Source organism: Bos indicus x Bos taurus, chromosome 8 (genome assembly GCF_003369695.1).
Source record: "Bos indicus x Bos taurus breed Angus x Brahman F1 hybrid chromosome 8, Bos_hybrid_MaternalHap_v2.0, whole genome shotgun sequence".
Lineage (NCBI taxonomy): Eukaryota > Metazoa > Chordata > Mammalia > Artiodactyla > Bovidae > Bos > Bos indicus x Bos taurus.
In genome coordinates this window covers 102,820,431-102,845,700 of record NC_040083.1, presented here as the reverse complement: position 1 = coordinate 102,845,700, position 25,270 = coordinate 102,820,431, and the positions used below count along the sequence as shown (strand labels likewise).

Genomic DNA, 25,270 nt, shown 5'->3' with positions numbered 1-25,270 from the left:
AGACCACATGTGAAAGAAGAAATGGGGAACAGTCCAGACACCATACGGGTAAGGGGACTGCGGCCTAAGGCGGTGAGGGCTGTGCCCAAGTCCCTCGGGAGTCCAAGTGGGGGTAGGGCAGGCAGATCCAGGCGCTTTTCCAGGCTGCTCTCCAGCTGTTCTGTGTAGCCAAAGCAGCTTGGAGGCCAAGGGCGCCGGGTGTGAGTAATGGAAACCAGGCAGTGGGGCCTTCCGAAATGGGAATTCCATCTGCCTGACTTGGTTCTCCTGGCCTGAGGTTTCCACGGCAACTTGGGAATGGGAAAGATGGAGGGCCCAGCCCAAGGCTGACTCCCTGGAACCTAGGGAAAGGGGAAGGTGAGTCTCCTCCCAGACCCAGGGTCCCCTCCTCACCACAGCAAGGCCAGGTGAGCCCAGACCCTGAAGCCCTGAGTGCCGATGTCAGCTCTGCGGCTACCATTCTGGGGTTGCAGTCCTCTCTGGGCCTTAGTTTTCCCAGGTGTCAGGTCCCCAAATCTCCAGGCCTGGATGACACCTGAGAGAGTCATCCCTCACTCTGATCCAGGCGCACATCTCTGTCCCCCATCCCTCTGGGTCATCAAGGCACTGGCAGCTCAGCCCTGAGAAAGCCCTTCACCATTTACGAAGCCAGACAGGGTTCCCTGGCCAGGCCCCCGGCACAGGGGAGAAGACCCAGCCCCACTCCCAGAGGAGCTCACACACCGGTGCTGGGGGAACAGGCTGCAACACTTATTAAACACCTATTGTTTGCCTAGCCCGACATTAGGACCCCAGAGACCACCGTTTCTGATATTCTCCATGTGCAGGGGGATCCTGGGGTGTCCTTGCCCTGGGCGACCAGCAAGGGAAGGCAGGGAGGAGAGTGGCTGCACAGCCCCTATCCTCTGCATCTCCAAGTCCCCAGTGGGCAGCCCTGAACCTGAAACCCCACACAGGAAACAAGCTCCAAAGAGATGGGGTCCTCCTGCAGTGACTCTGCTGCCTTCATCTAAGTCAGCCCAGGCAGCCAGTCCCCACCTCAGGCCACACCCTAGTCCCTGCCTCCACACCCTCGCAGGTGGTACCTGTGGGCATCAGGGGCAGCTTTTGCATCAGCTTGGCCAGGCTCTCTTCCACCTCTCTAAGCGAGCAGTCCAGGGCCTCCTCTCAACCTGGCCTTTCCTAAATGTGTATCTCCTGTTAGGTACAGAGGGCAAGTCTCCCTCAGGGCCACAGAAGGACCCGCCCTGTCACCTCCTGAGTTCTTTCTCCATTGTAAAGGCCTCCGTGAGCCTACCTGCCTGCAGCTGCCACCCTGCCTGAGATCCTGACCTCACCCACCTCCACCAACCATCCCTGTGCTCCGGTAAGTTCCCCTAGAATCTCAGAGTGTGGCAGGGCAGAAAAAAGTGGAGGAACTTGCTGAAGGTCACATAGCCAGTTAGCAGCCCAGCTAGGACTCCATCCAGTAGCCAGCAGAGGATGGCAATCCAGAGAGCAGGTTGTGCAGTCAGATGAGCTTAGGCTGAGCCCCTTGCTGGCTGCCACCTGCCAGCTGTGTGACCTTGGACAAGTCGCCTTACTTGCCTGGGTTTCACATGCCTCATCTGTAAAATGGGGATAACCGCCACCTCCCAGGCTTGTGGGGAAGATGCGATGGTAAGTGGAACAAGCTTGGCAGAGCTCACGCACAGAGGCGGCGACTGATTGTCAGGGAGCAGCACTGGCACCGGATGGGAGGCAGGTGATGGCAAGAGAGGAGAAGCGTGATTGGCAGCCCCCATCCCAACCCTCCCAGCCCCAGTGACCCTGGGAAGCCTCGGAATCAGGAACGCACAGAAAGGGTCAAGAACAAAAAATAACACAGGCCTTTTATTTGCTCCAGAACTCGGCCGCTGTGTGGTCTGAGGGTGCCATGCTTTCCCGGGGCCCCCCGGGGGACCCCCCTCACTCAGGCGGGGGCTGGATTTCGGTGTGAGGTCAGACTGCAGCCCCCACCCGTCTGGGCCTTATCGGTCCAGCAGGCCCAGCTGCCCGCCACGGGGCTTGGGACCACTGAATCCCCTGAAACTGGAATATGGTGCCCACCTTCTCAGCAAGGCGGCTTTTTCACAAGGCGTTGGTTAAAATATTGCACTTGTAAAGTAGGAAAACTGATGAGGCAAAGGTTTCCTATTACAGGACGACGTGCCAAGCATCCAACTACTGTTTAAATAAATAAAACTCAAGGCAGGGATCCGAGCTGTGAGCCCCAGCAGCTCCCCCGAAGAGCCCCGGAGCTCAGGCCTCGGCCCCTGCCCCGCCAGCCAGTTCTTTAAGGAACTTGGTCGTTGCGAAGTCTCTGCAGCAGGGAGCAGCAGCTCCGGATCTGTCTTAGCCCAGGCCCCTGACCTGCCCAGGCCCTCGGGCCCCCTCGTACCAGGGCAGCGGGGACCCAGTGAGGCCAGTCCCTCTACTCCTCCAGTGGCCTGGGCCTCTCTTGGTCCAGGCCTCTCATCCAAATGTCCGTCTCTCTGTCCGGACGCAGCCTCTGGGGGCTTGCTTGCCCCCTCTGTCGCAGGGGGGAGGGAGGCAGGTGGGAAGGGGCCCAGCCTGCCTGGTGTGAACACTGAGCTCTACCCGCGTGGCCCCTAAAGCGGGGGACTCATCTTCTTCTGGTTAATGAGGTCCAGGTAGAGGTCCGAGCGGAGGAAGCGTGGGTACGAGTCCTTCTCCATGAGCCCAAAGATGCGCTTCTGTGCCAGGTCGAAGCAGCCCCGAGTGACACTCTGCAGGTTGTCCTTGGTATGCTCCCGTGTGTACGAGTCCAGGTTTACCTGCGGGGCGGAGGGCGATGAGGTCAGGGCTGCCTGCAAGAAGCTGCTCCTAGGGGCCGGGGGCCAGGTCAGGACCTGCCCAGCCTCTCATCTCCAAGCCCTTCTACTCCACATCATAAGGTTCAGAGGGGAACCCCATAGGTTAGCAGAGTCAAGTCCTGGTTCGGTCACTGACTGGACGGGTGGTAGAGTTTTTAGGGCCTGAAAATATCACCTCTAGAGTCAGGCTACCTGGGTTCAAATCCCAGCATTGCCACATGTTAGGTGCGAAGTGCTCTGAGCCCTGGCTGTCTTAATTATAGGCTGGAATAACAGTACAGTCCTCAAAGAGCTGTGAACATTAAGCATCACCATCCATTTATTTAAAAAAGATAACGCCTGGCACACAGGAAGCACTCAGTAGACATTAGGCTCTCTGAGACTTTGTCTCCTCATTTTAAAAATGAAAATAATATTAAAACCTATATTACAGGTTGTTGTGAGGGGTAAATATGGCGCTCATCTGTGAAGGGCTTTGCATGGGCCTGGCACCTAGCAGCCCCTGACAGTCGCCATTTGTGTTATCAGTCAGGATTCTGTTCTTCCCGGGAACCCCAGCCTGCTTCCTCTTCACCCTGAGCACTTGGCCTCTAAGAGTCACTCTGGCCTCTCCCCTTGCTGAGCCCCTCCTTGAGGCTTCCAGCCAGCCCCCTCACCGAGAGGCCGCTGGGCATGGGGATGGGGGCCTGAGGGCCCAGCCCAAAGCCCTACCTCCTTGCACGCCTGAATGGCGATGTACTCAGCAAAGATCTTCTTGGCCTTGGCCGCCATCTTGGACTGTGACTTGACCTTCTTGAAGTCCTCGCATGCCAGCCAGAATTCCAGGTTCTCCTCACTAAACTCAGTGCGGAGGAAGGCCTGGAACACCGCTAGACCGTCTGTGAGGAGAAGCCCAGACCCTGAGGTGAGAGGCCAAACCAGCCCCTTCTGCCCTCAGGCCCCCCCAGCGGACCCTCTTGGCTCATTCTGGGTGCAGATGCTGAGGGCTTAGTAAGGTCACCTGCTCCTGAGACCCAGGAACCCAGGATATGGTCCCCACCCCTACACTGCCTCTTCATGGGCCTTGGCCAGGTTCCTCCCCATTGGTGCCTCAGTTTCCTCATCTGTCAAATGGGAACCACCTCCTGGATCCTAGTGAGGATCAGAAGGGGTTCCCGTCCGCGAGATGACAGGCACATTTGGCCCCGCGTACACCCTCAGCACATGGAAGTGTTTATTGTTATTCTGGGAATATGGGTCTGAGAACACAGGTCCCAAAGGCCTCCAGCAGGCAGTGCCAGCTCTCATGGACAGAGAGGGGCTGGCAGCAGCAGGCTCCAAGGCCAGACCAAGGGCCTCAGCCTTTCCCAACAGTGGGGACACAGGACTGGACCCAGGAAACAGGGAAAGGCAACCTCTCTGGGGCCAGATGCACTCTGAGCCTGGGAGAGGAGGAGAGGACGGGGGACAGGACACGGAGAGGGAACAGGCCGGGTGGCCCCACTTACACTTGTGGACCAGTAGCTTCTCCAAGGACTCGCCCCACTTGAGCGCTTCCTCTGAAGTGGGCCTGAGGGGGAGGCAAGGGGCACCGTGAGGGGCCGGGAGGCTCAGGGAAGTGAGCTGACCCCTGTCAGCTGTCCTTGGCCCCAGAAAGTAGCTGAGCCCCATGAGGAGCACAGGAGGGGAACCACCCCCTTTCTTTGGGCCAGCGGCATCACTTCTACCCCCACCTCTGCCCCTCCCCGGCCGTCCTTCCCGGGACAGCGGCTCCCCATCCACGCTGCTCATGCAAGGCATGAGGCTCCGTCCACAGGAGCCTCCATCACCGCTGAGCCGGATCAAGCCGACTGCATTCTCCCTTACACGCCCACCAGCCACCCTGCTCCCACGGGACCCGGGAGTGCCTGAGGGGGCTCAGGGGTGCCGGAGAGGACCTACTTGAATGACTTCATCACTTTGTCTGTCTTGCCCGTTGGCTGGGCCCCAGGGGATTCGTTCCGCCGCCTAAAGATGCCCAGCTTGTTCTTCATGTCCTTGGCTCTGGGGACAGAAGCAGAGAGGGGGTCGGTGAGCCCGGTCCACTCGCCCGCTTGCCAGTTCAGGGTCGGGAGGGTGAGGGCTGGGGCAAGAGGCACCTACTCCTTCATGGTGTGCCGCCTCTGGAGGTTCCCATTCCGAGTGAGGTACATGCCTCGGAGCATCACTGTAGGGCCCCCCACCTTGCTGCCCGGGACGGCCTGCTGCAAGCACCCCTAGGCTCCTGTTCCCAACCCGGTACCAGGCGGCAACGGTGCGGGCTGCAGCTGAGCACTCACTCACTGGAATTCCAGCCCCCGGACGACTGGACTCCCAGGCACAGGCCAGGCTGGGACTCAGACAGGAGGAGCCAGGAAATGGGAGGGACCAGGACCGGAGCAGGGAAAAAAAAATATCCCTCCTGGCCAACCCTGAGAGGGAGCCCGTGAAAGGGGCATGTGTCTGGAAGGGGCGGCCTCTGGGGCCCGCCCAGGCAGGAAGCCAAACCCGTTATTTGTGACTGGCCTCCCCGTTACCATGGCAGCGCCCTGGGAAGGAGGAGAAAACAAGTCAGCAAATTGCTGGGAGGGAAGGCGGGAGGGAAGGGAGGCTCTGCCCACCAGGGTGGCAGGACAGGCTATTTTTAGCCAAGAGCCATTTTTAGCCCTGACACTCCCCCGGGGCAGATTTCAGCCTGTGGACAAGCTGCTGGCGAGAAAGGGGTTAAGCATCTCCTGCTCATGATTGCTTCCCTGGTCCCTAGACCCCTATCTGGGCACCTCCCTGTGAATAGTTTCTGCCAGCAGACCGCGCAGTCTCCGTCATCGGCTTTGGATATACCCACCCATGAATATGCAGGATGTCCCACGAAGTTTCAAGTTTTAAGCTGGAGTCACTTCAAAAGTACAAAGCCCATAAACTCTCAAAAACATCATTTGAAACAAATTAACTTTTTTACGCCTACTTAGTCTTATGACTTTTGAATAATACATTTTTTTTGTTTTAGTTTTTGATCTCTGTCCTTCTGATTAAAGACGACAAATGCTGACTGAACCGAAAAATTAAATGCGTGAAATTTAAAATGCGTTATCAAAATCGTAAAGCTAAGTAAGTGTAAAAGAAATTTAAATAATGGACTGTCAAATGTGTTTTATACGTTGGGCAGCATACTTCTGAAGTTATCCGAGCTTCAAAGGTTACTAAGACCAACAGGATGCCCTGTTTAATGAAGGCAAGTGGTGCAGGTGGAAGTTTAGAGCAGAAGTGGTGCAGCAAGACCGTCTCCGGTTCAGCTCCCAGCCCCAGCAGTTACCAGCTGTGTGCCCTTTATCAAGCTACCTAACCTCTCTGAATGTCAAGCTTTCTCATCTGCTGAACACAGATGATGACAGTACCTACCATCTGCTGGGATTCTTTCGAGGCAAGGAAAAAATGCACAAAAAGCTTTAGCACAGTGGCTGGGGCAAAAGCGCTCAGGCTTACCTACATGGACCCTGAGGTCCTAGGGCAGCTGATTGGAGGTGAGGACTCTGCTCTAGCAGATTCCAAGCCAATGAGATAACGCCAAGGAGTCCAGGGACAGGCAGCCCTCTGGTGAGGATCAAGGCCCTCTGAGAGCCTTGGTGGGTCTAGGAGTGAGAGAGCCCAGCTTCTTGGGGCACCCTGCTCTGCTTCGGACCCCTGCTCCTGGCCCGCTATCGAGGTGAGGCCATAGAAGCTGGGGGGAGGGGGGTGGCAGGAGGAGAGCTTGCCTGAGGTCCAACCTGCAGGCTGCCGCCATCCACTTGGGCTCCTTGCTGGCTCAGAGACCACTGTGTTTCCCTGTGGCTGGAGGAGTCTGAGGCGCCTGCCCAGCCAAGCCTTTCGTCCCTAGATGCACAGCTGGGCAGACCCACAGCCACACGGCACAGCTGCAAAGAGCCTCGAGAGTCCCTGATTGCCACCCGGGTAACTCCAGAAAGGGTGGTAGAGGTCAGAGATGCCCCACATGGGCCCAGAGAGCAGAGCTGGGGCCCCCAGAGGAAGCTAAAGGGACACTTTCCTCCAATCAGAGCCACGGAAAGACGGAGCAAGTGGCCTCTGAAGAATGGGCTCCCATCACTAGGAGCTCAGAGGCTACTTTGCAGGGGTGCTGCAGACCTCCTTCAGGGTGCTTGGCTTAGAAATAACAGGCTCTGTGGGAATTCCCTGGTGGTCTAGTGGTGAGGATTCTGTGCTTCTACTGCAGGGTGCCTGGGTTAGATCAGATCCCTGGTCAGGGATCTGAGATCCTACAAGCTGCGTCATGAGGCCAAAAAAATAAGTAAATAAATAACAGGCACTGAAGGAAAAACATAAATTAAAAAAATTTAAATATATGTTTATGCACATTTACTTTTTTAGAGCCATCACGCCAGGTTTCAGATCTCAACTCTTGGAAAAGCAACTTAACCTTGGAAAACCAACTTAACCTCTTTCTGCCTCAGTTTACTCATTTGTAAAACAGGTCAAATAAGAAAAAAGGAAAGTAAAATAAAAATTATGGTAAGAACCCAGGTCTCCCGCATTGTAGGCAGATACTTTACCATCTGCACCACCAGGGAAGTCAGAAAAATAGTACAGATAAACTTATTGGCAAAGTAGAAACAGAGTCACAGATGCAGAGAACAAACCTAAGGTTACCAAGGAGAGGTTACACATTAGGAGATTGGGTTTGACATATATACACTGCTATGTATAAAACAGGTGACTAATGAGAACCTACTGTTCAGCACAGGGAACTCTACTCAATGCTCTGTGGTGACCTAAACGGGAAGAAAATCTAATAAAGAGTGGATATTTGTATAAGTGATTCACTTTGCTGTACAGCAGAAACTGACACAATATTATAAAGCAACTATACTCCAATAATTTCTCTTTTCTTTAAAGTATTGTAAAGGCAGGCGGCACAGTGGTACAGAATCTGCCTACCACTGCAAAAGACGCAGGTTTGATCCCTGAGTCAGGAAGATCCTTTGGAGTAGGAAATGGCAACCCACTCCAGTATTCGTGCCTGGAAACTTCCATGGACAGAGGATCCTGGCAGGCTGCAGTCCACGGGGTCGCAGAGTCAGACATAACTGAGCACACATGCGTGCATGCAAAGGTCAACTTAGATAATATATGTAAATGCACACAGAACAGTGCCTAGCACAATAAATATGAGCTATTTATCACTGCAGATTCGAAGAGTCCTCGCCTAAGCATTTAAGAATGTGAGCCATGGGCTGTCAAGTGGCAGTGCCCCACTTGGAAAGAAGGCCAGAGTGGGCGAGGCAGGAGAGCTCCAGCACCCTGGATGCCTGCCCTCTGCTGCCCTCCACTGCCGCACTCCTGGGAGTGCCACCCTCAGCCATTCTGGTGCCGCCTGCACCAGATGGTTGGTACAAAGAGTCATCTCTGTGCATTTCACCTTCCCTAGAAAGTGCAACGGTTCTGGCTGCAGAGTGAGAGAAGCCCAATGTTGCTGCAGGAACCTGGAGAGGGCAGGGGAGCTGGGGAGAAAGAGTTTCTGGGAATGGACCTGAGCCAAGGTCGAGGTCAGGGAAGAACGCGTCAGAAGGCACCTGGGAAGGACTCGTCCCCCGACCCTGAGGCCGGCCTAATTGGTGTGCTGCGATGGGCTCTACAGGACCTGGAGGGGAGGGGGTTCCCTCTGAGGGCCACCATGTCCCTTACCGCCTTCTCCTCTGTCCCTGCCCGCAGTCTCCACGGCCTGGGGTACAAGGAGACCGTGGAGAAAACCCCTCACTCTCTGTTAATAAATGAGCACCTCTAACAAACCTCCGAATCGAAAGTATAAATTGTGTGGAGGGGGTGGGGGCAGAAAGGCATGGGGGCGTATGGGATCCGCTCTCTGAGCCTGCAGCACCCCCTCCTGGCAATGCCCAGGACTGCCAGCATTCAAGAGCTCAGTGGAGAAAGGGGACCCTCGTGACCAGGACAGTCAGCCCTTTCTCAGAGGGAGCAAAGAACTCGTCGCGGTCACTTGTCCACCGCTTGGCTTGGCAGGTGGACAGAGCCAGGGCAACCCGGCTGCTTGCTTTTGCTTGGTTCCCTGTGGCTTCCAGACACTAAATCTGCACCTTGCCTCACTCTGTGTGGATGGACGCTGAGGGCAGTGCTGGGTGCTCAGGACCCTGGCTGGCCTCACCCTGGGGCCATGGCTAGGTCCCAAGATCCCATTTTTCATGAGTGTCTGTTTAGGGTAGGACTGGATGCAGCCCCTTCTCCCTGCCTCTGCCCCTGGCCCACTGGGCAGGGAGAATAAGCCAGAGGACAGGGCAAGGAGAGGGGTGCAGGGACCGCTCCCCCGCCCCCATCACTAGGGTGAGGACCATAGATCTTTCCAACGTACAGGTTTTTGCTCTTTCTCTTCCGGGAGGTGTCATCATCGTCCCCTACTGTGTCAGGCCCGCTCATCTGCAGAGAAAACATAGACACGTTGCAGCCTGGGCTGTTGTCTGAGCAAAGAAAGGCTCAGGGATCTAGCAGGTCCCACCAACCAGCCCACCCCCACCTCCATGCTCCCACCCCTTGAAGAACAGTGGAGGGAGGAAGACCCCGCTACTAGGAGCAGCCTGTTCTTGGAGTGTCCTCCTTGAGCACCTAGGAATGCAGCTTGAACAGGAACAGCCAGAAACACAGCGCTCATGGCAGTAGGGCAGGACAGAGACAAAGCTTCAGTCAAGGTTCTACTGTGTGACTTAGCCAACTGCTGTCCCTCTCTGAGCCTCTAGTGCTTAATTTCAACATGGAGATCATAATGACTAACCAACTCAGGATTCTGAGGTTTTTAAAGAGACCGGGGATGGGTCAGCAGCGTGTTAAGTGATTTATTACGTAGAAGAGCACCTCTCTTGCCTTGAGAGCTTCCCTGGTGGCTCAGATGGTAAAAACATCTGCTTGCAATGCAGGAGACCCAGATTTGATCTCTGGGTGGGGAAGATCCCCTGGAGAAGGAAATAGCAACCCACTCCAGTACTCTTGCCTGGAAAATTCCATGGATGGAAGAGCCTCGTAGGCTACAGTCCATGGGGTCGCAAAGAGTGGGACACGACTGAGCGACTTCACTTTCACTTTCTCTTGCCTGTCTCTTAAAACTTTCCATGGCTCCCAAGTACCCTTGAGATAATGTCCAAACTCCAGGACATGATGTACAGAGTTTACCATCTTCGGGTCTGGGCAGAAAGCTCCGTATCACCATCAGTTACAACTCTGTCGGTTATCTCTCTGGCCTGACCCCTGCTCCAGCAACCTCTTCAAACTGCCCTCCAACCAAAAACCATTCCAACCAAAAACCTTCCCAGCCAGGCTCTGCACACGCTCTTCCTTCCATGGGAGATGTTTTGGTGACTCTCTCACCTCCCATTCCTTCCAAGACCCAGCCTCAGCAAAGACCTAGACCTCAGGTAAGCTGCTTAAATGCCTCCTGACCCAGGAAGCCCTCCTTGACCCCTAGACCAAGCGTGTGCCCTCTTCACCCCTTTGAGGTCCCCGCTGTATCCAACATGGCTTCTCTCCGATCTGTCTCCTCTAATGGAGTGTGAGTTCCCAAGAGCAGGGCCCCTGTCTGCCTTCACCTCTGTCTAGGTCACCTTGATTGGGCCTGGTGTACGTTAGAAGCTCCAAAAATACTTGAATGAATGAATGAATCAAGAGAGAGGGAAAGCAGGTTGGGAAGGATGTATCTTGAAGGCTTCACACTGCTTGATTAATGGCCTGCAATTTTATTTCCTGCTGTTCCACTGAGCCCCCAGATTCTGCCCTGCCCTACCTCCACCCCCCTTCCCTTTGCCTATGCTGTGCCCCCTTCCTGGAAGGCCTTCTCCTCTTCTGCCCAATCTTGACACCCTCCCAGCCTGTCACCCCTCCTCTCCTCCACACCACTGCAGACTACCACCGTCTCTCCTGGGGCCGCCCTCTGTTGCCCTCCCTCTGTGTGTCCATCCTCCTCCTGAAGAAATCAGACCCCTACAGTGCCACCCCAGGGCAGAAGCACAGGAAATGCATCGAGATGTTAGAATAGCTGTGGCTGAGACGTCCTAAGACAAGACGGACGGCCACCAGGTGTGACTCTCAGCTCTGACTCCTCGTGAGTCACACCTTGGATCTCAATTTCATTTGTAAAAGAAAGAAAATGGGCTGAACTTTAAAATACCATGTTATCAATCCTGGGAGGAAAAGTGGGCTTAATCCAGATATAGCCGGAGCTACCAGCCTCAGTGGGGCAAAGACCAAGAGATGGAAGGATGGATGGATGGATGAGTTATAGCTTCATTCATGGAGTTCATGCTATAGGCCAGACCTCAGAATGGACATTATCCAGACACTGTCTCATTAATCTCAGAGGAACCTCAGAGAAGTTAAGGCATCTGCCCAAGGACACCCAGCGTTTATGTGACAGCTGGAATCTAGGTCTCTCTGGAATTTAAGGCCTGTGTTTCTCCACCAGAGGATGCTGGTACTCAGATGCAAGGACGGGACACATCTTGAAGGTTTTCAATGAACAACTCGGGAAATGCCGCCTCTTTCCTGAGAAAGCTGCCCCACCAAGGTTGTAAACACGTGTGTACGTGCACACACAGGCACACGCCCAGCTATGGTACGGGACTCCGGATCTACAGTTTGCAGGGTGGGTATGGGTGCTGCCTCCACTAACTTTGGAGACGTTCCCAGACTTTCTCAGTTTCAGCTTCTTTAGCTCCGGCAGAGGCATGCACCCTGCTTTTGGGAGATTCCCCAGGATGAAGTCTGGGCCCCAAGGCCCGACTGGTACACAGGGCACCCTCAGGGACTGGGGGCTGCCAGCATTCACCGCCCAGTGATTTTGGTGTCACTGTTGCCCTCGCACACAGGGCAGTCGTCTGGCCTGGCCCGGCAAGGCCTGAAGCCCCCACCCGTGGGAAAGGGCCCAGAGCACTGGGCTTCCTCCCATTTAACCTCAGCTTCCGCACTTTATCGGCCCCACACAATGGGCCTGGGGACCACTCCCGCCCCGCCCGCCACCCCCAGGCTCTGCTCTGCTGGGAACCAGGCTCTTCCTTCCACTGCTGGGAGGGGGTCATCTTCTTCAGGGTCGGCTCTCATCAATCAGCCTGAGAGAAGGGCCAGGGAGCTCAGGCCCTGGGAGTCCGCCCCCAAAGTAGCCAGCGAAACCCACACACCAAGGGGGTGCTGTGTGCCAGAAAGAGACTGAGACAGAAAGTCGGGGCTGCCAAGCCTCCTGTCTCCAGGAGCTGCAGTGAGTCCTGCCTGAGGCTCAGCACACAAAGGGTCTCTCCTTCCCATCTACTCCCCTGCTCTGCTCCTTGGCTCCTCCGTGCTGAAAGGTGACTGGAGATGAACCCAGAACCACTCAGCCCGCCCTTCACTCCAGACAGGTCCCTGAGGCCCGCCCAGCTCCCACCCGGCCACCTCCAAGGACTGGAGGAATAATTACCGTTTATATTGTAACTATGACTATTACAATAGTCATGGAATAAGAGTTAAATGCTAAACTGCCTGGATTTGAATCCTAGCTCAGCCACTTATTAGCTAATCGACTTCAGCCAAATTATATCCCCTCTCTGTGCCTCGGTTTTTTTTATTTGTAAAATGAGGATAATAATTGGACCTCTCAAGGGGTGTTATGTGGATTAATGAACACCTGCGGAAGTGCTTGATAACCAGTAGCTATGGTGATATGAACTGAGACTGCCTCCTGCCATATCAATAAACAAGAAATGTCACAGCCATCAGTGATCTCTGGCCTCCAAATGTGAACGAGGGCTCCCCAAACTGCAGTCCAGCAGATGCTGCCCGCCCCCCACCATCCCCCCAACAGTGACTGCTGAGGAGCTGGGAATGCAAGAAGTAGCCATCTGCCAACTCCTAATGAAACAGGATCGGCCCCAGACAGCTGGGGTGCACACGCGAGGAATGAATTCAGTGAGCCCAGAGGTTTGCATGTTCCCATACGCAGAACGCTAAATTCCTTAACTTGATACCTGATCTTTGATGTTCAGACTGTCTGCAAACTTGTATATAGCTTGACTTCCCCTCCTGTCTCCTTGGAGCAGTTTTCTCAGATACACTGAGATGCTATCTCCCAGGCTCCGAGTCATTCCCACCAAACAAAATAACTCTCTACTTTCAGGTTGTAACTCTGTTTTTTTAGTGGTTGGAGCTGTTACTCACTGCGTGCCAGGCAATGTGCTAAAGCGCTGTGTCATACTTTCATTTAACCTTCTCAACAATTCTAAGAGCTTTTTGCTGTTATTTCCCCCCAGTTTACAAAGCTGAGGAAACTGAGGCCCAGAGCTGTGTGCTTAGTCACTTCAGTCATGTCCGACTCTTTGTGACCCCATGGACTGCAGACTTCCAGGCTCCTCTGTCCATGGGATTTTCCAGGCAAGAGTACTGAAGTGGGTTGCCATTTCTATTTGCCCGGGCTCTCCGAGCTGGCCAGTAGCAAAAAAAATTTCAGGTCTGGCTGCAGACCCCACCCATGACTGAGGGGTCTCCTATAAGCAGGGGCTCACCTGATTCCCCCTGTTGGTCCTGACCTGACTTCTGGGGCCACGTGGCCATGCCTGGCTCCTCTCTCTGACCCAGACCATCCTGGCAGACCACATGGAACTTTGCAGAAACACTGGGGCTAAACTCTACACTTATTTGTTTAGACAGAGGAACGAATCCTTTAGGCTTTTTCAGGTAGGAGGCTGGAAGTTGCTATCATGCCTTGGAGCTAGAAGGTGTCTCAGGGGCTCCCTTGTCTGAACCACAGCCTAGATGGGAAACTTAGTGCAGCAGGGTGGGCACCCTCCCCTGGCAGCCTCTGCCCAGGCTGGCTTCCTGCAGGAGGGGAGAAGGAAGCAGCGCCAGGGAGGGGCCACAGCCTCTTCTCCCCACTGTCAAGGAACGACCCATGATTCTGGGCTGAGCCAGGCCAGGCTGGGGTGAAATTCACAGATGCTCTTGCAGTGTCCCTAACTCCCAGGAAAAGGCCCAGAAAATCTGTCCTGCCGGACCCTTTTGGGAGCAGCCGGCAAGATGCAGGCCTGGCAGCAGAGGGCGCTGTGGGACAACTCAAGCCAGCACAAGAGCCAGCCAGCCTCAGGATATCCCACGGGATAACCCCAGGGGATCTTCTCTTCTCTAGACCTCAGGCAGCCCACCCGTAAGATGATCACGGCTGAGTGTTCCATCTCTCAGGTCTGTCTGGGTCAGATACTCCTAAACACAGCAGAGGGGAGGGGTAACCTGGGACTGTCACCTCTGTGACAGATTGCACTATGGCCCGCCTCGGTGTAGCCACACGGCAACACAATGACTGGCCGAAGGCCACAGGAGCTCTGTCTGGCCCTCCTGGGTCTCATTGTATCACAGGATGACTACCGTGGGCACAGAGCTGTCAATATACTGCAGCCATCTTGAATCCCTGGGACAACTCCCTGAAGACTTAGCCACTCCTGTTTTATAAGAGAAAATCGAAGCTCAGGAAAAAAAAAAAAAGCTCAGAAACTTGGCCAAGGTCTCAAGACCAGGAGGGAGGAGGCAGAGCTGGGACTGAACCCAGTCTGTCTGACTCCACAGCCCGAAGACCTCACCCCTCTCCTCTTCACCTCTTGCCTGGCTCTGCCTGGAAACTGTGGTCGGTTGGCATCCGTCGACCCTCCCTGAAAAGCCATGCCCAAACTGGGAAAACGGAAGTCACAGGAAAACCTGCCGCCTCCCCCAGCGGCCAGTCCCCAACCCGCTGCCCCTCGCCTGCTAGAGGTGTGCAGGGTTTAGGACAGGCTCAGAGAGGACTGGACAGGGTGAGGCCACTGTCCAGCTCCATCGTCATGTGGCCTGGGACAAACCCTTCTCCCTAGGCTTCAGACTCCCCACTGTAAGATTAGTACAACTGGTCCCAGCTTACGGCAGTGCTGTGAAGGCTACAAAGGAGGCGTGGGGGGGCGGGAGATGCCCGGTGAATGCTGGGAGGACTGCTACTGCTCTTGCTGTCCTCCTTTTTCTCATCACAACCATTGTCGTCAGCATGATCCCTTTTATGGAGGACCTAGCAGGAGCTGAGTGCCAGGTACTCTTCTGAATGCTTAACCCAAGTCAGGCTCTTTAATCTTCCCAGTAACCCTATGATAGAGGTACTATTTACTCATAATACCCATTTTACTGATGAGGAAACAGGCTCAGAGAAGGGCAGGGATTTGCCCAAGTCCCACCGCCAGTGAGGGATGGAGGGGGACCAGGGTTTCTGTCCAGCCTAGACTGCACTTCCGCTTGACAAGGGTTAGCTTCTTACTGAAGCTGGCTGTCTGGAAGGAGAAGAATATGAACAATGCTGAAGGACTCGAGGCCTGGCAAGCAGAAGCCAAGTGGTAGGGTGGCAGCCTCTGAGGTCCCTGCCAGCTAGTCACTCAAGCCCAAGAAAGGAGACAACAGGCCAACAGAGGGTGGGGGATGGGAGGATGCCAGTGGGAACCTTCAGCTCCCAAAGGAGGAAGCTGGGACGGGAGAGAGAGCTGTCCTAGGCATGCTGGACTACCAGGCGGAAATAACTTCCCCCAAATTGGAGCTGAGATCAACTGGTTTGGGGAACTGGAAATGTATGTGAGAATGTGTGTGAATGTATCTGTATAGAAATATCTGTACTGGAACAAGAGCAGATGGGACAGAACTTGGAAGGGTCTGGTGGGGACAGTGAGATTGGGAGGCCCAAGATGGGTGTGGGTCCTTGGACCTCAACCGTCATCCAGAGGAGAGTGTCCAGGCCTGGCCTGAGTCGGCCTGAAGCCTCACTTCAGTAGGACAGAGGTCTGGACTCCTCTCTATAGAAACTGACTCCAAAAAAATGGCCTTAGATGGTGATACTCAAACTATGGGAAATGTCCCAATCCCTGACGGACTGGTTGAAAACGCAGGGTCTGGGCACTGCCCCCCGGAAATTCTGATTCCAGCTTCTAGGGAGGGGAATTAGAAATCTATATATTAATGACCTCTTCCCCTGATGATTTCAGAGCACATCAAAAGTGCTTACAGATGAGGAAATAGATCCAGTCCCCTCGCCTTTGGAATTTAGTTCTAATTCCTGGACACGAAGTTTCAGGCCCTTTCCTGGAGGGCCCCAACCCACCCTTCCAGCATAGGCACTTTTCAGCAGAAGGTGTTATCCCTCGTGCCCAGCGGCCTTATTGCTAGTGGCTGAGAAGCTACAGAGGTTTCTGAGGCCATGTCTCAATTTGGTGGGGAAGTGTGCTGGAATCCATTAGTCATGTCTGCCACAGGTTTAGAGGCAGGAATGGCAGCATGCATGCCCCGCATCAGCCATCCATGCACTGTAGAAATCTCTTGTTCTAGCTAAATTAACTTCTGCAGAGTCTAGTCTAGGTCATGTTCTTTCACAGTATGCCTACCTCATCCTCTCTGTTTATTCTAAACCTGCTCAACTTTCAAAGCCAAGGTGAGGAGCATCTTTTGCTAGAAGCCTTCCCTGGTGGCCCTGTGCCCTGGGGTCTCTCCTCCCCGAACCTGCATGACCACCCCCCGCCAGCCTCACAACAGTTGTCATAACAACTCCTTGCACCACACTGACTGTTAGCACCTCCACAGCATTTGCCTGGCGCCTAGACTAATGACATCAGGCACCAAGTTCTTTAGAAGGTGAAGTGAAAGTGTTAGTAGCTCAGCCGTGTCTGACTCTTCGTGACTCCATGAACTGTATCCTCTGTCCACAGAATTCTCTAGGCGAGAATACTGGAGTGGGTTGCCATTCCCTTCTCCAGGGGATCTTCCCAACCCAGGGATGGAACCCAGGTCTCCTGCATTGCGAGCAGATTCTTTTCACTGTCTGAGCCACCAAGGAATCCGCAGGCTCTTTGGGCTCACCCTCAATTGCCATGGGTTGTAAGTGCTATTAATCTCTGCTTTTCAGAGAAGACACTAAGGCTCAGGAGGGCTGAGTGGCTCACCCAAGACCACATAGTAAGTGAGGGACAGAGACCAGATTCAAACTGGCTAGTGGGCCTCAAGGGCTTCCCAGGTGGCTCAATGGTAAAGAATCCACCTGCCAAAGCAAGGGATGCAGGCTCGATCCTTGAGTCAGGAAGATTCCCTGGAGGAAGAAATGGAAACACGCTCCAGTATTCTTACCTGAAAAATGCCATGGACAGAGGAGCCTGGCGGGCTACAGTCCATGGGGTCACAGAGTTGGACTTGACTGAGCCAGTGAGCATGAACACAGATGGGCTTCAAAGCCATGATGCAGTCTTTCCACTGTTAGGCCACCCCACTGGCCCACACAGAGAACACATTCCTCACAGGCTGAGATCAGCCTCATGCATCTCTGTGGCCCCTGCTGTGGCATGGAGCACAGGGCCTGGCACACAGCAGGAAATCAATAAACACTTATTCATCTATTTATAAATATTTGCAAGAGACAAAGAGCATGGTGGTTAAGAGCTCCAGCCCTGGAGCCTCATTCTAATTCTGGTTCAGACATTTATAAACTGTGCAACCCAACGTGAGTGACATGACCTCCCGGTACCTCAGTTTCCCCATCCGTAGCAGGCAACAACAGTGTCTACCTCCTAGGGTGGCTGTGAGAGTTAATGAGTTCATATAAATTGCTTAGAATAATACCAGCATGGAGGAAACATGTGTTGTCACGCTTGTGGGCTGACAGGTTTCTAGTCTGGCTAGGCTTGGACCAAGTGTAAGTTATAACCATTTCTCCAGCTAGCATGTTGGATCTTATAGATCCACATATACCTGCTCTATTTTTGGTGGATTCCCCTGGTACAATGGAGCTGTAAGAATATCTGGAGTCAGAAAGTCTTGCATTTAAATCCAAGTTCTGCCTTCTTGGTGCCTCTGGGCCTCAGTTTTATCATCTGTTAAATGGGTAGAAGGCTTATTGGAAGGTTGAGACAAAAGCAGAGGTGGGACAAAGCCAAGAGTCATTCCCTGCAGCTCTTGGACCCATCCAGCCCTGTCATGTACCCTGTTCCCCTCCACCATTGGGCTCCTTACCTTCCTGTGTCCTGTGAAGAAGAGGGAAAGGTGGTGCATTGAGCCTCCATTGCGGCCCAGTTCCTTCTTGAGGGTGCGGGGGGAAGGCATGGCCCAGGTGGATGCGGTGCCCTCGCCATCCGAGCAGTGCAGGGTGGTGTCGGAGGAGAAGCAGGGCCCACGGTTCTCCTGCAGCAGGCTGCCCTCGCTGTGCGTCCGGCGCCGCAGCGAGTTCTGCACGCGCAGCGAGAGGCCGCCCTCGGCACCCGGGCCCGTCTCGATCATGCTGCTGCGCTTGGCCTCCCCGCGTTCTCCGTAGTTGTCATCACTTGTGTCCTCGTCCTCGTCCTCCTCCCCCTCCTCGGCCTCCTCTGCATCCTCCTCGTCGCCCGAGCTGCCCCCCTCTGCCCCTGCCTTCTGGCTGTAGGTGCTATCCAGCCGGACCTCGGGGATCACGAAGTTTGGCTTGGAGGCCACGGGCGGGTTCCCTGTGGCTGCTGGTGGGTCCCCAGAGCTCGTGGTCTCCTCAGCAAGGGGCTCAGATGCCAGGGGGCCCTGGCCGGGGGGCAGGTCTTGACGGGGCAGAAGGTCCTGGGCAGGGGCTTCCTGGAGGGCAGGGAGGTCTTTACTGATCAGAGGGCCTTGGCCGGGAGAGGATTCTCGCCCAGCAGAAAGGTCCTGGCATGGAGAGAAGACTGCGGCTGCAGGGTGTTCCTGGCCTGGTGGGGAGTCCTTGCTGGGCGAGCGTTCCTGGAGCACAGGAGGTTCTTTGCAAGAAGATGAGTCTTTGCTGGGTGTTGATTCTGGGTCAGCAGAAGGTTTCTGGCCAGAAGAGGAGTCCTCTTTGGGTGGAAGCTCTTGTCCGGGAAGAGGCTCCTGGCCAGGAGAGGGGTCCTTGCTGGGTGAGGGGTCCTTGGCACCCGGCCCCTTCCCTTTCTCCCCGGGCATTTCCTTCTCATCCGCCTCTGATCCCTCAAACATCTGTGAAATAAAGAGAAAACGAGAAAGGCTTACAAGAGGAGGCTACCACGCACGAGTCAGTGTCACAGAGACTGAAAATGAGGCAGTGATCCACAGCCCACAGCCTGTACCCCACGGTGTGAAAGCCGAAGCGCCCCGTGGAGACCCGACAGCCCCTTTGGCTTAGCTGAATATGGGCTTTCCACCCTCACTGCTTGCTGGAAACTTGCGCTCCATCAAAACATGGTTGGTCATTTAAGGGAGACAAGGGAGAGGTTAGTTACCGTTGTACGGCTTCTCTCATATGCCAGGAGCCATGGCAGATTAAACCCCCTTATGTAATGTTCCCCGGGGGCTTTCTTGGTGGTTCAGAAGGTTAAAAAAAAAATCCATCTGCCACGTAGGAGACCCAGATTTGAGCCCTGGGTCAGGAAGATCCCTTGGAGAAAGGAATGGCAACCCACTCCAGTATCCTTGTCTGGAGAATCCCATGGACAGAGGAGCATGGTGGGCTACAGTCCCTGGGGTCACAAAGAGTCAGACACGACTGAGTCACTAACGCTAACATGTAATGTTCCCAATGGCCCTCGAAGGGGAGTGTCACGGTCCTTCTGTGAGTAAGTCGCTCTGTGAATAAATGAGGAGCAGACAGCCTTGGCCTTCATGGACCAGAGTCAAAACAAGCCCCAAGCCAGAGCAGCTACCAAGTGAGAGAATCCCAGACCCAGCCAAAGGATACCTTCCACCTGAACCAAAGCCTTTCAAAAGCCTTAGTGAGTCATTTGAAGAAGAACTTGCTTTGAATGTTCAGCTTTTTTTGAAACTAGTAAACTGGAAAAAAAACCAGAACTTCAAAATACTGTGCATACCAGTACTCGACAAATGTCATAGACATGTGGAACCTCACTGAGAGGGATCACCCACCCCGTGCTTTTTAAACTATGACTGGAGGAACCTCAGGAGTCGCACGTACAAACAAAAGAGGAAGCATTCCTGCCTTACACACCACCCTCAGAATCCTTGGAGTTTTCGCTGGGTTCCTGCAGATTTCATTTGCAAAGAAGAAAATACTGCCCTTACTCCGAGTCTGAAAAGCAGCTATCTCACAGGAAGACTGGGGCTCAGAGAAAGTCAGGGGTGCCCCACGGGAAAGTGGGTCAGGCTCGGGCTAAGCTGGGCTCCCCCCATCACAGTCGAGGACCTGGAGTGCTGGATCGGGAACTGCTCAGAGCCCAGGTTCCGTCCGTGAAGAGGCCACAAGGACACAGAACTAATGAAAGAGGAAGATGCCACACATTTATGAGAACTGTACAGATAAGCGCACGCACACACACCCACACCCACACACACACAGGTGCAGAATTTCAGGGTAAATGCCTCAGAACATAGGTTAAGAGCTCTTACTGTAAAGACCACTAATGTTCATTTGACGGATGAAGAAGCTGGGCCCAAAGAGCAAGTACTTACCCACTATGGCACAGCTGCCAGAGACCGAAAGGCCATGCCTGCAGCTGGGAACTCTTTTAAGCCCTGGGCCGGCCAGGCCTCACATCTGGGAATAAGGGGCCCAGCTGCAGCCCAGGGAAGCTGCTGCACCCACGTGTCAGGGGTCAGAGTGGCATCTGGGAGCACCAGAGTGGATGTGAAAGGCCAGTGGGGTAAAAACCACTGCCTGGGAGGATGAAAGTGAAAGCCCCTCCCACCTCCACCTCCTGGGTTGTGGGAGGGAGAAAGTTGCTGAGCCAGGAGGGGGAGCCTCAGAGGACTGCAGGATGATCTGGCCAGAGTTTGGTTCCCAGGTACAGGCAAAGACAGGGGCCCACTTACCCCGAGGACTGCCTGCCCTGCAAATCCTGCCCGCAGCTCCACGGTGAAGACTTACCCACCCAGGAAATCCTCAGACCGCACAGCCTCAGACGTGGGAACTTTGGCGAGCCCATATCCCCACTGCACAGATGGGGAGACTGAGGCCCAGAAAGGAGAAGGGGCCAACCTAGAATCACACAGTGGGGCCAGGAAGAGCCAGTCCCTAAACCCTCTGGACCTCTGGCTTGCCACCTATGAAATGGAATAACCAAGGTACCCAAGCGACACACGAGGAGAGTACACTATAAGAGTCCCAAGCTCTGAAACGGGATGGTGGTGGTGGTGTGGTGGTTGTGGTGATGAAAACATTGTTCATGAAACTTAAACAGTGCCACATCTTTCTCATGGACCCCTAGAAGCAAACTGTCAGGCTCCCAGAATCGAAGTTGGCAATTGTGATTCCAGGCACCCCCAATCCGGGAATCTCATCTGGGAACCTTAGTTTGTTCCCAGGGGGGTCAGAGAGACTCTCCACTGAACTAACAGAAAGACAGAGGGCCCAGCCTGGACAGTGACCTAGGGACTTGCCCAAAGGCACCCGTAAACGCAGGGCTAAGCTGGGGTTAGAGCCTGACTCCTGGCTCTCTCTTCCCAAGCCCCCTTTGGATCTCAGTTCCCAGGGCAGCCCAGCTCCTGCCTGCCCCCTCCCACCAGCGAGCATTCTCCATCAGAAAAAGCAAACTGTGGGCAACGCCAGCTCCCTGGTGTCCCACATTCTCTCACCTCCCCCTCTGCCAGACCCCTCCATCTGGAAGCACGGACAGTCGGAAGCAGCAATTGGTGCCCTCGGGAACTGGCACTGGGCCCTGAGAGAGGAGCAGGCCACCCTTCCCCTTCCTGGGGGTGGAGTGGGGCCAGGGCCTGCACCAGTAGTGACTGCAGCCGAGCAGCCTGCCCCTCGAAAAAGTGCAGCACCAGATCCAAAACCAGAAATGCAAGTCAGCCGGCCTCTGCCAGTGGTGCTCAGCGAGGCCAAAGCAAACAAAGCCGGGAGGGGAAGTGCCTCTGTCCCCAGGGGGCCCCCGCCCCGGAACGCTGAGAAACCACTCAGGACCCAGGGCTCTCACAGCACCCGCGGTTCCTGCTCAGACGGCCCCAGTCAGACTTTGGTTTTGCTTCCAGCAGTGTCATTTCCTAGCTGTGCGGAGAATATGGCCAAGCCTCCCCGAATTCTCTGAGCCCTGATTCCTTACCTGGGGCAGAGCCGTGATATCACACCAAACTCACAGGACTAAGTTCACGCTCTTCACGGGGCCTGGCCCACAAGAAGCATTTGATAGAGCGGGAGCTATTCTTAGTCTAGGCTTATCTTTGTCATTGTTGTTGAGTGGCTCAGTCATGTCTGACTCTTTGTGCCCCCATGCACTCTAGCCCGCCAGGCTCCTCGGTCCATGGGATTCTCCAGGAAAGAATACTGGAGTGGGCTGTCATTCCCTTAGAGATCAGGAAACTGAGGTCCCAGAGGCTAAGGGAATCACCTAAGAAATGGGAGGCCGATTCAGTACTAGAACTCCTGTCTCCCAGTTAAACATCTCTCCCACTTCCCTGGATCTTTACACACAAGGGCAGGGGAGCCCCAGGGGTCTAGACGGAGGGGGGGCAGGCTGTGAGCAATGGCCCTTCACCCAGGCCCATCCCCCACAGGGCAGACATTGGCAAAGAAGAACCAGCTCAGAACAGACCAGGTTCTGTTTTGTGTGAGCGCCTGAGTAGGCTTGGTCAGATCTGTGTTCCTAGGAAAGCTGGAGTATGGGGTATCTGAGGGGGTAGGGAGCCTCTGGAACAGAAAACCTCAGAAGCCTTAGAGGAGAGGGTAGCAAGTGAAGAGAATTAGGACGGCAGAGGAGAGAAAGGTGAGAGCCACGTTACAGAATGGACGCCAGGCATGAGCTGGTCCTGGGAGCAAGGAAACGACACAAGCAGAGCTGAGCTGCGTGAGACTGCTCTGGACGGGGTGACAGGACGCGGGGGTGGCGGGAGGCCTGGGGAGCACGCGTCCACGCAGTCATTCATTCTCCGGGCACTGAGTTAGGTCCTGGGGTGGGGGTGGGGACAGCAGAGGCCAAGTCAGACACAGTCGCTGCCCTCCCCTGAGCAGAAAAGCAGAGGCTGGACAACTGGTCTCAAGGAATGCGGTGAGTGCTCTGAAGGGGACACCCCGTTAGGCAGCTGTTACAACAGGTTGGGGTACCAAGAATCCAGCCAAGGCGGCCCAGAGACCAGCTGACTCGCCCAGGGCCCTGGGTCCGAGCCTGCCGAGAAGCTGCCCTTGTGCTACAGAGAGCGTGTATCTCTCCCATCCATCATTTCTTTGGCTCGGCTGGACCAGGGTTAATTCTGTGCATGTCTCGCCTGCTAGAAGCACACAGGAAATGAACCAGGCCTTCTAAATGGAGCTGCTGTTTAGGATATAATCAAATCCTCTCCCCATTCCAATCCAGGGCTCGGAACAGGCTGGGGAAGGGTGGCAGGTGTGACACCCAGAGGCCTGGCTCACACCACCTACGTCCCCCGGGCCCTGTGGTGGCTGGAAGTGACTTGCCCAATGTCACATAGCTACTAAATGTGGAGCCAGGTTGGCTGACCCCAAAGTCAACCTGCAGCTCTAATATGACTCATCACCTCCACCACAGATGCTGGGCTCGCATCTGCCCTTGAAAACCACTTCCTGCATTGGGCAGGGCAGGGCTCAGCTGGGGTGGTGGAGGCCGGGGTTTGGGGTCGGGGGCGGTGTGCCAGGGTTTGCCTCTATCTCAGGGTGGCCCTTCTGCAGGATTTTCAGAAAGAGCCTGGACAGAAGGCCGGAAGACCCCGGCTGGAACCCCCACCCCATCATTTGCTAGCTGTGAGATCCCAGGCGATCACTGTTGGGGACCAAGTCTGAGAAAGGACAGGAAATAGCTCTGTGAAAGGGAAAGCAGCTGGACAAAGGGAGAGGCCACGAGATTCCCACCCGGCCATTTGAGCTCCAGGCTCGCCTTTTGAGATGGGGGTGCTCCTCTGAGTTTGGCAAGCTGGCTCAATGCTGGCTTCCGGGAACCCCCGCTCAGCCTCAGTCCAGCTCCTCAGGCTTGGCTTCTTGACCCCCGGAGGCTGGAACCACCGCCCTGCCTCTGCCACTAGCTCAGGGGCCTCCAAGCCGTTTCCCTCCCCGGCCCTCACTGTGATGGGTTCGGCAAAGTCCAGGAGGAGGGAGGCAGCAGGTACCTTAAAATGGGGAGAGCTCCAGAGACAGATCCCCCCTTCACACTTACTGGCTGGGTGACCTCGAGGCTAACTTCTCTGGCCCGTTTCCTCAGAGGTAACAGCATGCCGGGGAGGAATGACTGAGCAGACATCCACCCAGAGCTCAGCCCTGGGCTGGTACACGAAGCACTCCGTCAGTGGCAGCCAGGACCACCGCAGCATGGCCTGGTTCTGACATTTCCTCCTCTGGATCTCCTCCAACTGAGCCGACGACCCCCTCCTCCGCTCCAGCAGGGGCCTCTCGGCCTGTGTCCTGCTCATCACACCCTGCTCCGGCCCCCTCCCCCATGCACCCCTCCATTCCCTAGGCAACAACCATCGGACGACACCCGGTACCCGCTGCCAGCCCAGACCTGTCCTTTCTCAGAATGTTCTAGGCTCTGTGGACATCAGAACAAGAAAGACATGATCCTTGTTCTGGTGGAGCTCACACGCTGGAGAGGAAGCACTGGCGTGAACCAGGTCATCACCCACAGAAACAATCTGAAGAACACTATGATCCATGACGTGAAGGAAAACTGCAGAAAACAGAGGGGCGTGTGGCAGAGGCCACCCCGTGAAAGGGCCCTGAGGCGGAGATCCGCTCAGGGGGCAGGGGTGGGCTCACAGAGGAGCAAACAGCACAAAGGCCCCAGAGCCTGGAAGGCAAGCACCCGCGAGGGCAGAGAGGACACCTGGGTGGTTGGAGCCCAGGCACAAGAGGGGGACCTCCTTCCGAATGGCCCACCAGTGTCTCCAACTCGACACGCCCCATTCTGAACTCATGACCTTCCCCCGAGTCCATTCCTCCTCGCGGAGTCTCTGAGTCAACCACACCCCCACCAGGTGCCCGAACCAGAGGCCTGGGTATCATTCTCTCTTCTCCATTACCCCCATGGCCAATCAACAAATCATCCTGATTATCTCTCGTAAAATCTTAAGAATCTTTCCACTGGGGGAGGTTATGTGTGTGCAGGGACAGGAAGCATTGGGAATGCTCTGTACTTTCCTCTCAATTCCTAAAACCACTCTGAAAAATAAAGTTGATTAAAAAAAAAAAGAAGAAGAAGCCACTCTCTCTACCTCCACTGACCACCACTTGCCTCAATACCACATCATCTGGCCCTGGGATTGACACTGACCTCCCAGCAGTGGTCCACACCCCTCTGCTCACTCTCTGCATCCTGCCAAAGGAGTCTTCTAAATGCGAATCTGACCCTGTCACTCCTTGGCTTAAAAACCCTGGTTCCCCAGGTCCCTCCAGACAAAGCCCAAATTCTGTAGCCCTAGAAGAGTCTGGGCTTTGTGGGCTTTGTCTCTCCCTCTAGGCTTACCTCTCCCCACTCCCCATCTTA

At 55.0% G+C, this 25,270-nt stretch overlaps 1 protein-coding gene across 10 annotated transcripts in view; it reads right to left on the bottom strand.

The window, feature by feature from the left end:
* Window positions 1-1,845: 1,845 nt before the first annotated feature.
* RGS3 (regulator of G protein signaling 3) overlaps window positions 1,846-25,270 on the bottom strand; it is a 137,360-nt gene continuing 113,935 nt past the window's right edge. For 6 of the 10 annotated variants that reach the window (XM_027550571.1, XM_027550573.1, XM_027550577.1 and 3 more), the window contains 6 exons: window positions 17,886-18,845; window positions 9,229-9,293; window positions 4,776-4,877; window positions 4,343-4,404; window positions 3,567-3,733; window positions 1,846-2,816 (listed from right to left, as the gene is read on the bottom strand). In XM_027550571.1, coding sequence (XP_027406372.1) covers window positions 2,631-2,816; window positions 3,567-3,733; window positions 4,343-4,404; window positions 4,776-4,877; window positions 9,229-9,293; window positions 17,886-18,845 — 1,542 coding nt within the window. In that variant the 3' untranslated portion in view covers window positions 1,846-2,630. Of the gene's footprint in view, window positions 2,817-3,566; window positions 3,734-4,342; window positions 4,405-4,775; window positions 4,878-4,976; window positions 5,372-9,228; window positions 9,294-17,885; window positions 18,846-25,270 lie in introns of those variants that run through there. The other 4 variants (XM_027550572.1, XM_027550582.1, XM_027550581.1 and 1 more) reach the window with 4 other exon arrangements.